This window comes from Pteropus vampyrus, unplaced genomic scaffold, assembly GCF_000151845.1.
Source record: "Pteropus vampyrus isolate Shadow unplaced genomic scaffold, Pvam_2.0 Scaffold176, whole genome shotgun sequence".
NCBI lineage: Eukaryota > Metazoa > Chordata > Mammalia > Chiroptera > Pteropodidae > Pteropus > Pteropus vampyrus.
In genome coordinates this window covers 1,048,533-1,060,637 of record NW_011888957.1, presented here as the reverse complement: position 1 = coordinate 1,060,637, position 12,105 = coordinate 1,048,533, and the positions used below count along the sequence as shown (strand labels likewise).

The window sequence follows — 12,105 nt, the reverse complement described above, 5'->3', positions numbered from 1 at the left end:
CGGAAGACACGGAGGGCCTGGCTTGCCAGCACGCTGGGGGAACCCTCCGGTCTGGGACTGGACGCGCCTGTCGGGGCTGCAGCTTCGTGAAGAAACGCGATGTTGGTTTTTCTGCGGGTGATTCAGAGCACAGGGAGCCTCTTTTAGGTTCATTGGTTCCGGCGACTTTTTATTTTCCTTTCAAGGGAAAGGGGAAAGATTGCTCTTTCAGAAGCACTTCTTGCTCTTGGAAGAAAATAAAGAAAATCATTTCCATTCAAATGTGCTTTTCTTTCGAGAAAGGCTTAAAACCATTAACTTTTTCTCTCTCCAAAAAAAAGGGCAAGAGAACGCAGTGTATTGTGTATAAAGCATACGAGGCCGACATATTGTAAGACAATACAGTATAATACAATACAACGTAATACGATACAACATAATATAATACAGTATAACGTAATATAATACAATGTAGCATAATCTAACCAGAATATAACATATTCTTTGAGAATTTCTTTAAAATATTAATGCGTGGGTTGTGCGCATCCTTCCCAGCCCTGTCCAGCACGCCCCAGGTGTGCATTCAATGCCAGCCTTACCTGCATGGACGTTGGCTGGACACCCGGCCGCGCCACAGCATGGGGGGCTGAGGGGGACGAGGCTCAGACATGTCCTGTTCCCGGCTCTGTCCTTCGACCAGGACAAACTTGGGTCCATGGCGGGCCGGGAGGCGGTGGGGGAGGGCAGCGTTTCCCACCACGGTGGGCTCCATCATCTCCAGGACCCCTCAGAGGCCGCGAGTCGGACTGACGTTATGTTTTAAATCCAGATTCCAGATCAAAACTGGAAAAGCAGTCGGTCAGAGTTTTGGGTGGGTGGGTTGGCGTTTCTCCTTGCCTTTGTTTTCAAACTGCAACTTCTGTGATTGTTCTTAGCTGGGTCTAGAAAGGGTGAAACACAGGCTGACGTTTCCAACTCGGTCCCGATGCTGGTGGGAGGGCCCACTGCAGCCTCGCGCCTGCCAGGAAGTCAGAAGGCACCCACAAGGGGAGTCGTGTGCAGCCTGAGCTTCCGGCTGCGTTCGGCACACTACTCTTGGGGCTCGGGTGTAAAGGAAGTCGGTAGTTCCAGAGACAAGGAGGCTGCAGGGGGGTTGACGGTGTGTCCCCAACTTTCACTCCGCACGCGGCACATGTCACGTGCGCTCGTGGCAAGTGGGGACTCGGCCGCCTATTTCCTGGGCACCGACATGGCAAAGGTCGCAATTTCGTGGCTCTGCCGCCCTGCCAGGGGCCCTGAGTGACTTGTCCGGTGTTTCTCGGCCTCGCTTGAGCGGTTGTGAAGGAGCCATAAACATTGTCCCCTGCCGGGTGCTCCTGGTGTGACCCCAGGCCTGGGCGTGCGGTGCCGGGGACTTCCCGGGCCAGCGCCTGCCGCGTGGGGCTCCCGCACCTCGGGGCGTATCCCGTTCACGTGTTTCCACAGGGGACATTTTTCCTGGGAAGAGTCTGCGCTCCGGGATGCTGTTTCAAAGGCAGCGCATTGCAGACTCGCCGGGTGATCGCTTCGCCTCGCGCCTCGTCCTTGCCAGCTCCCCGCCCCGTGCACCGGCTCGGGGTTCCAGCCTGGTCCCTGAGGGCCGGCCCGGGAGGGTTTTGTTTGAGAACCTCCTCTGACTCCGCTGTGTAATCAGCCACGGGCCGCCCCCCACCCCCGGCCCTCTGCCCAGCTGCTCTGCTGTTGGCCCGAATGCCAGCGTTCCATTTGTGCTTGAAAATGTTTGCTCAAGGGTCACTGGTGTGGCCGTCCTCCCTCCGTCCAGGTCTCTGTGGTTTGTGTGGACTGCTGGCCTTCTTGCCACCTTGTGGTCCACTTTGCAGCTCAGCATGTGTCTGGGGCAAGTTCCAGAAACAGTTTACCCAGGAGATGTTTGGGTCAGAGTCTCCCAAAGCCCAGAGGCCGAGGCCCCGGCACCCACAGGGGCAGCCCCAGAGCGGAGACAGGCGTCGTAACTTGATTCCCTAAGCTGGGCTCCCTGCCCAAGACGCTCATGTCCCACGTGTCCCCAGTGATCTTGGCCAGCAGCCCTTCCCGTCACCCAGGTATCTGCCTCTGCGCAAAGACGTGAACAAATAGCACACTTGGCAAGGCGACGCTGTGCGTCCGAGTCCATCGTCGGATGCCCAGGGACTCGGCCGGGCATCTCCGAGCCGGTTCCTGCGGGTGTCACCCCTTGAGCGTCGGTGGGGATCCAGGCGCCCACCAGTGGGGATGCCCACCAGTGCCTCCACCGTTAGGCTCAGGGAAGCACCTGGTCACAAGGACGTAGCCTGCCCGCCCCCAAGCCCACCCTCAGCCCACCCCCTAACCCACACTGCCCAGCTGCTCACCCTTCCTCAGCCCTCTGAAACGTTTGTGGTGGTCTCTCTGACGCAAGGGAGTGGGCAGGAGGCAGCACCCCTCCTGCCGCACCCCATCTCCCCTGCCCCCTTGTTTTCTGTACCCCGTAGAGTCAGGCCCTCTCAGGCAGCACTCAGCCCATTAGTTCGTCCCTGCACTGTGCCGGGCCCAGGGGTCCTTGTGCATGTGCACACGCGCTCAAACGCACATGCACATGTGCACACAGAGGCACACACATGCACACGAAAGCACATGCACATTCATATGTGCACACACCCCCTCGATCACATCAGATGTATACAAAGATATGCACACATCTACACACACAAATACAACCAGAGAGCACATGCACACATTCACACACAACCGCACACATATTTGCACAGACACATGCACACACATGCAGATACACGCACATAAATATGCATGCATTCACACAAACACACGTGTACACACAAACACACACACGATCAACACACATAACACATGGTCAACCATGCACACAGATTTGTACAGTCATGCACACACATACAACGCAGTACACACATATGTGCACAGAAACAAACACATTCACATGTGCAAAGAGAATACATACATGGACACACAAGTGTGCACAAAGCACATGTGCCCAAACACCCAGGCACACTTACATGTACATGCATGACGCATGGAGATGTGCAAGTGTACAAATTTTCACACACATAGCCGCATACAGAAACACCAACACATGCACACTCACACACACACACATGCACATTAATACATATGTCTACCAACACAAGCGGGAGTGTAGATGCACAAAATGCTGACACTCACACAAAGATGCACGGACATGGGTGCCGATATGCACAAACATTCACACTCGTGCACACGTTCTCACACCACTGCACGCCCATGTCTGAGAAGCACACGTGCATTCGCACAGTCGCTAACAAGCACACACATCCACACCTTTCCGTTCACCTGTGCAAGAACTCTCGTGTGTTCTGTCTCCACACCTGGGGCAGGGAGGGGCCAGCGCTCTGGGGAAAAGCTGCTGTCCATCAGGCAGCTGCTGGGGAGGAGCTGGGATGGGCCGGAGGGCCCCGCCCCCAGGAAACCGGCAGCTCTGGGCTGACTGTGTAGCTTGGCACTGGGTCAGGATGCTGCCTCGTGAGCGTAATAATGGCTGCCCCTCCTTTTAATTCGTTTGACCTTGACGACAGTAATTTATGACACGCATTAGAGCTCTGTCGTCTTTCTTCTCCTGATTCATAAACAAGGCACTTGGCCCGGCCTCCTTCTCTGCTCCCGAGCGGGGATTTCTCAAGGAGGGGGCCCGGCGCTCCCCCGGGCTTCTCGCACGTGGACACGGGGTCCCTGTGGTCTTCACGTCCTGGGCCGGGATGACGGGGCAGGAGGGAGCGGGGACAGCGGGGCGGGGGGCAGGCCCCCCGCAGGCCCCACCCACCTCCCACCCCTCTCTCTTGCAGAGGAGCCCACATTCCGCTGTGAGCTGTGTGACGAGCTCTTCCAGTCCAAGCTGGACCTGCGGCGCCACAAGAAGTACGCGTGTGGCCCGGTGGGGGCCGCGCTGCTCGAGGGCCTGGGCAGCGGGGGCAGCGGGCAGGCCCACGAGTGCAAGGACTGCGAGCGGATGTTCCCCAGCAAGAGCAGGTGCCGCCCCCACCCGCACCCCCGGAGCCGGTCAGGGACCACAGGAGCCCCGGGAGCCCAGGGGGAGCCCAGGGGGAGCCCGAGGAGGGCACGGGTCAGCCCTTGTCCCCGACAGGCCAAGGGACCCAGGGACAGGGGGAGACAAGGGCCCCCTCCAGGGCGACACACCCCGGGGCAGGTACCCAGCCCATCATCTGACGGTGGGGACAGCGGGCCCACGTCCTGGCAGGTGGAGGCCGCGTGTGCCCCCAGCTCCGATGCCAAGGCCAGGTCCCTGGTCAGAGCCCACGTGTCGCGTGGCTGAGACGTCGCTGGCCCTGCATCCTGCGTAGTCACAGCTGAGTTGGGGAGGCAGAGAAGTGAGTCGAGAAACCCAGGCCAGACCGTCTCCAGCTTCTCCCCACGGTCGGCACCCACCTGTCCCAAGAGGCCTCACCCCACGGCCAGGCAGAAGTCAGGACCTGGGGGCCAGAGGCCCCAAGGTCCCCGGGAAAGAGGGGTCCCCATGGGGGAAAGCCAGGCCATGCGGGGCCCGTGCTCCAGGGAGCCAGGAAGGCTTTTCCCGCCGTCCAGAATCTCCTCTGGGACAGGCTCGCAAAGTCAGAGGGCAGCCCCCTCGGTCACTGGCGGGCGTGCGATCGCCCGGGCCTGGCCGCCGGCCCCACCACGGCCTCCCCGGGGGCAGGAACCCTCCGCCCTGAACAGGTGCCTGAGCAGCCAGCGTTTGGGCAAATCCCGGCCGAGGCCCCGGGCGGCCACGCTGCTCGAGGGGGTCCGTGTTTTCTTTACATAAACACATAAATCACAATTAATAACAGGGAAAAGGGTACAATCTGCCGGGCGCGCGGGAGCCGAGCGGCTCTGAGCTAAATGGCTGGCTGGGCCCGTAATTAACGGGCCGCGGCGTCTGACTGCTCCACTCGCGAAGATTAACGGAGCACCTGGGGCAGGAGACGCGGGGCGTCCCCAGGGAGGGGGGTCAGCGCTGCCCATCACCGAGCGGCTGGGCGCTCCGCTCCGCGTCCCCCTGGAGGTCAGCCCGCTCCCACGTCCAGCCGACCCCTCGTCCAAGCCCGGCGTGGCCAGCGAGCACCCTGAGGCCTCTCAGAGGGTGGCCTTGGGCTTCCTGGGCCCCACTGCCCCGGTTCACGACGACAGTGGGCGCCTTCTCTCTCAGGGACCACGTCAGCTTCAAGGTTAAGATCGTCCCGAAGAGCAGCTAGGGGCCCTGGGTGGTCTCAGAAAGGGCCTGAGCTCACTCCGGAAGGCCACCTCTGCCCCTCCATCTCGCTGGCCTGTCCAGAGGGTCAGTGGACAGACGCATGCCGGGACGCGCCCTGACCTCTGAGCAGGGAGTGCTGGCCGCTGTGACCGCCGCTGAGAACAGGCCACGCGGGGTTGAGGGCCCGCCCCCCGGGCAGTGGGCGGCAGACGGGCCCGACAGTGACCTCTGTCCCCTCTGCACAGCTTGGAGCAGCACATGGTCGTCCACACGGAGGAGCGAGAGTACAAGTGTGACCAGTGTCCCAAGGCCTTCAACTGGAAGTCCAACCTCATTCGCCACCAGATGTCCCACGACAGCGGCAAGCGCTTCGAATGTGAGAACTGCGTGAAGGTAACGTGCCCTCCCACACACGAGCAGGTCCCCGAGAGGCCTGGGCCCCGCCACGGGGCGGGGCGGGCGGAGGGAGGCAGGCCCCGACTCTCCGGGGCGGCCGCCTGCCCCCAGCCCGTGGCAGGGGAGGCCGGCAGGGGCCAGGCCCCCTCCCCGAGCCCGAGCCTACACGAGCACAGTTTCTCTCTGAGCCGCTACCTCGTGCCTCCTCGTGGCCACAGTCCTCTTGGGAATTGTCGTTGAGGGAACAGACTCTGGGGCCCCCCCAGGGGGTCACCACTGCAGCACAGGCTCAGGCAGGGGGCAGAGTGGCCGGCGAGACCCATCACGGCCAGCGGCCACGGCGAGGCGGACGGGCACCGGCCAACGGCATCTGTGTCCCAGGTGTTCACGGACCCCAGCAACCTGCAGCGGCATATCCGGTCCCAGCACGTCGGGGCGCGGGCGCACGCCTGCCCCGACTGCGGCAAGACCTTCGCCACATCCTCCGGCCTCAAGCAGCACAAGCACATCCACAGCACCGTCAAACCTTTCATATGTAAGTCGTCCCCCAGCCGCCTCCCACCGTGCCGTGCGGCGCTTCGGGGGTCAGGCCAAGCCATGAAATCCCCAGGTCGTCCCCATCAGCAAGAGCCCTGTTTCTTTGGAAAGTGCTCGTGGCAGCTGCCGACACCTCTGCCATGTGGGCCCCAGGCCCTGAGACTGTCCTGGGGCTGCCTTGTCACGGCTTTGCCCCCTCATGCCCTCTCCTCCCGCTCTGTCCTCACTGTCCCCTCCCCCTCCTCGGTGCCTCCCCTGTGCCTCTCCCTGAGGCGGCAGGAGGCGGGCAGTGGGAAGGACCATCCAGTGGTCCGGTCCACATCCCGAGGAAGGAGCCAGCAGCCCCTCCCTGCCCCCTCTCTCCCTGCGCTCGCGCCCACCCACCCTGAGCTCCAGGAGGCATGACAGTCCCAAACGCGCTCGCTGACTTCCACTCTCCCTGTGCACGGCGGCCTCTGGGGAACCCGGGCCAGCACAGTCTGCGGCAGGGGCCCAGCTGTGAATGATGGGGCCCTGTCCTCATGGAGCTTACTGGACGCTGGACGAGCCGGAGGCCAAGCCATATAACATGAGCGACGTCTGTGGCAGGCACATGAGCCGGGGCGGGGGGGCAGGGCGGGGCTGCGAGGCTGGCCAGAGAGGCACAGCTCCTGTCACTGCAGCGGGAGGCCAGGACGGCCGTGGGTGACGGGTGGTCATGCAGAGACCGGCGGCAGTGGGGATGACCGGGGGGCGCCGGCCGAGGGGGCTCAGGATGCGGCTCCAGCACAGAGGCCTTGAAGCCAGGTGTGTTTGGGTAGTGAGTGACACGGGAACAGGAGAGGGGTCAGAGGTCAAAAAGGGTCAGGGCTCAGGGGTGTGACCCTGGAGGTTCCTATCTGTCTAGTAGTGCAATGAGCAAGCGTTTCACACTTGATAGGGCCGAGTTGCCGTTCACACCGGCATTGCGCTGAGTCGCCATTCACACTGACATTGAGCCAGGTCACCCTTTATACCAACATTGCTCTGGGTCACTGTTCACACCAACATTAAGCTGAGTCACTGTTCACACCAGCATTGAGCTGAGTCACCGTTCACACCGGCATTGAGCCGAGTCACTTTTCACACCCTAATTGTGCTGAGTCAACATTCACACCAACATCGAGCCGAGTCACCATTCACACCTTCATTGCACTGAGTCGCTGTTCACACCAGCATTGAGCCGAGTCACCGTTCCCACACGTTACCTCACGGCATCTTCACAAAATCCTAGGGAGCGGGGCTGCTCTGTCTCCAACTGACAGAGAAGTATGTGACCAGACGCTCAAGGCCACACACGGAGCCCAGGTTCTGGCTCAAGGGGCCTGGCTCCTGACCCTGGGCTGGGTGGCCCAGAACTTAGGGTGACTCTAGGAGCTTGGAGACTTGGGGTCAAGGTGTCCTTGCCATTGTAGGGGTTGTGCAGTGTTGGACATGTGCCCCAAAGAGGCCGTGCTGACCGGCCAGCCAGGCCTTTGGCAGGCAGCTGGGCTGGCTCCCCGCAGGCCCTGGAGAGAGAGCATCTTAGCAGTGGTGTGAACAGCCTGCCACCCGCAAGGCGGCAGGACCCACTCCCTCGGGGAGGGGCCGGGAAGAAGCAGCTGGGTGCAAGTGAGGCTGGGGCCGTGACCTTGCAGCTGGAGGCATGGTCCGGCCCTCGGGGAGTGTTGCAGCACGCCCCACTGTGGGAGGGGGCGCATGCCTGCACACCCAGTAGTGGCCGAGAAACAGGAAAATTGCACATAGGCGTAGGAATCCCTGCCTTTCTGGGCATGCAGGCCAGCTTCGTGAAGTCCCCTCAGGTCACGCTGACCAGCAAGCTCCAGGAACCACGCACTCCGGCGGGTCCGAGCCCACCGTTCACTCTGCCCACTCAGGCCTTGCAAGGTGGGGGAGGGCGGGCAGCCTGGCTGGCCTGCCGGACGTTAGCAGATCTCGCCTCTTGTCAGCTCTACGCCCACCCGGATGCCCCAGCTTTGGGCTAAGGGGGCGAAGCTGAAGAGAGAGCCACTAGGCCAGGCTGCAAGTGTGAGCATTTCATTCAGATAGAGTGACACAAATTTGAGAGACCAGATGAGGCCTGTGTGGTGGGGCCTGTGTGGCCTCCAGGCCACAGCAGAGTGCACATGGCCCGCGGTTAGGCGCCGCGGTCAGGCTTGGGAGGATGCTCAGCGAGGGGGGCACTTCCACGAGGGGCACGGACTGAGCCTGGCAGGCCCCGGCGTGCGCTAGGCTGCGTCCTCCCGTCAGGTGGCACCTGGCTGCCACCACGGCCCCCGCAGAGCCATGCCAAGATGTGCCGGAAGTCCCCAAGCCCCCACCTCTCTGACCATGCAGACCGAGGCAGTGTTACTCCCTGGCGGTGCCTCCTGCCCAAGTACGTGCCAGGGCGCGTGCGGAGTGTGTGCATGCGCGAGTGTGTGCGAGCGTGGGTGTGTGCGTTCATGTGCACGCCTTCAGGGAAAAGGCAGTGCTGACGGGGTGACTACTGGCCAGGACCCCTCTGCATCCTGGCAGGGCCCGGGGGCACACTCTATCCGGGGGCCTTTCTCAGCCCCGTGCAAGCGGCCACCTCCCTTCCCGGCTCTGAGCCAGCTGCCGGCCAACCCAAGTCCAGGACCTGCATCTCAGCCCCCCATGGCCTCTCTGCAGGACCCCTCCACTGTGGGAGCAGGGAGGGGCGGGTGAGAACCGGGAGTTTCAGGCTCCCCGAGCCCGGGCACATGTCCAAGCTCAGGAGGACGGCGGCCCCTAACAGGGTATTGACAGGGCTCCTCCGGGGCCGGGGGCACAGGGACGTGTCACTTGTTTGTCCATCCAGGCCTGAGCTGAGGCACAGGCGCGAGACCCGAGGGTATTTATAGACCATCCTGTGGAAACGCCCCTACCCCAGCAGCCTCCCAAAGAGGCAGATTTGATTAAATGAGGCAACACTCTTCCCCTCAGCCTTGCGAGCGCCCCGCCATGCCGGACGGCCGAGAAGGCAGAGCCGTTAATATAAATAGATACCGTGATTAGAGACCATGATAATCTCTGGGCCAGAGCTCCCAGCTGGAGTAGCGTGACATCAGGCAGGCCAGCCATCGTGGCCAGCAAGGAACGCACTGGAGGCATTGTTTTCACTGGGGCTGCATTTAGGACACAAATTGTCCTGCAGAGAGAGACACGCGGTGTGTGTGTGTGTGCGCGCGCGTGTGAGTGCGTGTGTGTGTGCGCGCGCGTGTGTGTGCATGTGCGTGCGTGTGTGTGTGCGTGCGTGTGTGTGTGCACATGTTCCTCCCACTGCTAGAAAAACAAGAGGAGAAAGAAAAGCTGGCGATTTGCTGACACTCAGCTCACAGGCCACTGGGAAAATGGCCGAGCCGGGCCCCCTGGGACCCTGGGTCCTGGAGGCCGCTCTGGCTGGCACTGCCCTCTGCTGCTCAGAGCAGAGACCAGCGTCCGCCCGCCTGAGCCTGGCGCTGCTCCTTCAACCCGTTTGGGGAGTTTCCTGTTTTGGAAGCATGGACCCAGCCCCTCTACACGGCCATGCTTGGGGCTCCCCTACCACCCCTACCTGCAGGCCACCCCCAAACGATGGTCGCGCCTTGCCAGGGCCCCAGAGGCCCTGACTCAGAACCCCTCAGTGGGCCGTTCCCCCTGAGGCCTCCCTTTCCTGGGGGCAGAAAGCAGAGCCAGGGACAGAAAAGGGGCAGGGGGAGCAGGGGAACATCTTGCACTTTAGAAAGCGGAGACCTGAGCTGGGGGGGCGGGGCTTCCTGTCACTGTGCCGGAGCAGCATCGCTGACGGACAGAGGCGCGGTGGGGGTTTGGGGCAAGGTGCCGCAACCACAGACGTGACCGCCTGCGGGACGGGGCCACCCTGAGCGGTTTCGGGGTCCCTGGCCCCACATGACAGACGCTCACGGGGAGGAAGGCACAAGCTGCGGCCGCGCCCCATCTCCCAGTGAGAGGGATCTGTCCGAGCCAGCCCGGGACCCCAGGGGAGACACCAAGGGGCTTTGCCAATTCGTGCCGGTCACCGGGCGGCGAGATGCACATGTGCATGTACATGTGTGTGCACTCATGCATGCAGGCACACGCACATGGCCATGTGTGCACACATGTGTGCATGCACGGCATGCACATGTGTGGCACACCTGTGTACACACATGCAAACTGTGCCCATCCCGTGGTGATGCATGTGCATACCTGCAAGCACATGTACAGGTGCATGTGCACACCTGCAAGCACATATACACATGTACTTACACATGCGCTCACACACGCACACCTGAACATGCACATGCAGACACAACCGCGCACAGTGACATATGTGTGCACTCACATGCAGGCACACACAGCCATACGTGCATATATGCACACATGCGTAACATGCCTGCCTACACATGCGAACATGTGTACACGTCTGCGAGCACATCTAGACAGGTACATGCATCTGTGCTCACACGAGCACACATACCTAAACACACACATGCAGACACACCCCCACACATAGCAACACGCGTGTGCGCGCGTGCGCGTGCCACGCGAGCACAGGCTGTCCCGATGACCGGGGCGGAAGCGCCCGCGCCGTGCCCCCGCCCAGGGTTTCCCGTAATTTCATACGGTGTTCGTGTTTGCTTTCCGCTGACGTTTCAGGCGAGGTCTGCCACAAGTCCTACACGCAGTTCTCCAACCTCTGCCGCCACAAGCGGATGCACGCCGACTGCCGCACGCAGATCAAGTGCAAGGACTGTGGGCAGATGTTCAGCACGACCTCCTCCCTCAACAAGCACCGGCGCTTCTGCGAGGGCAAGAACCATTACACGCCCAGCAGCATCTTCTCCCCGGGGCTGCCTCTGCCTGCTGGGCCCGCGATGGACAAGGCCAAGCCGCCCCCCAGCCTCAACCACGCCGGCCTGGGCTTCAACGAGTACTTCCCCTCCAGGCCGCACCCGGGGGGCCTGCCCTTCTGCGCGGCCCCGCCGGCCCTCCCCACGCTCACCCCCGGCTTCCCGGGCATCTTCCCTCCGTCCCTGTACCCCCGGCCACCTCTGCTACCTCCCACGCCGCTGCTCAAGAGCCCGCTGAACCATGCGCAGGACGCCAAGCTGCCCAGCCCCCTGGGGAACCCAGCCCTGCCCCTCGTCTCCGCCGTGGCCAGCAGCGGCCAGGGCGCCACGGCGGCTGCAGGGGCCGAGGACAAGTTCGACAGCCGCCTGGAGGATGCGTACGCCGAGAAGCTCAAGGCGCGGGGCAGCGACCTGTCGGACGGCAGCGACTTCGAGGACATCAACACCACGACCGGGACCGACCTGGACACGACCACGGGCTCGGGCTCGGACCTGGACAGCGACGTGGACAGCGACCGCGACAAGGCCAAGGACAAGAGCAAGGCGGCTGAGGGCAAGCCCGAGTTCGGGGGGGGCCCGGCGGCCCCGGGGGCCCCCGGCGGCGTGGGCGAGGTGCCCGTCTTCTACGCCCACCACTCCTTCTTCCCGCCGCCCGACGAGCAGCTGCTGACGGCAGCGGGCGCGGCGGGCGACTCCATCAAGGCCATCGCCTCCATCGCTGAGCGGTACTTCGGCCCCGGCTTCGCGGGCGTGCCGGAGAAGAAGCTGGGCGCTCTGCCCTACCACGCGGCCTTCCCCTTCCAGTTCCTGCCCAGCTTCCCCCACTCCCTGTACCCCTTCACGGACCGCGGCCTCGCCCACAGCCTGCTGGTCAAGGCTGAGCCCAGGTCGCCCCGGGACACGCTCAAGGTGGGCGGCCCCAGCGCCGAGTCCCCCTGCGACCTCACCACCAAACCCAAAGAGGCGAAGCCCACGCTGCCCGTGCCCAAGGCCGCGCCGGCCCCGGCGTCCGGCGAGGAGCAGCCGCTGGACCTGAGCATCGGCAGCCGCACCCGGGCCAGC

The 12,105-nt window shown here is 62.7% G+C and overlaps 1 protein-coding gene across 1 annotated transcript in view; it reads left to right on the top strand.

Moving 5' to 3' along the window:
• PRDM16 (PR/SET domain 16) overlaps nt 1–12,105 on the top strand; it is a 317,846-nt gene that overhangs the window by 281,341 nt on the left and 24,400 nt on the right. The window contains exons 6-9 of the mRNA XM_023536991.1: nt 3,852–4,035; nt 5,503–5,650; nt 6,035–6,188; nt 10,850–12,099. Of these exons, the coding sequence (XP_023392759.1) occupies nt 3,852–4,035; nt 5,503–5,650; nt 6,035–6,188; nt 10,850–12,099 (1,736 nt within the window). The remainder of the gene's footprint in view (nt 1–3,851; nt 4,036–5,502; nt 5,651–6,034; nt 6,189–10,849; nt 12,100–12,105) is intronic.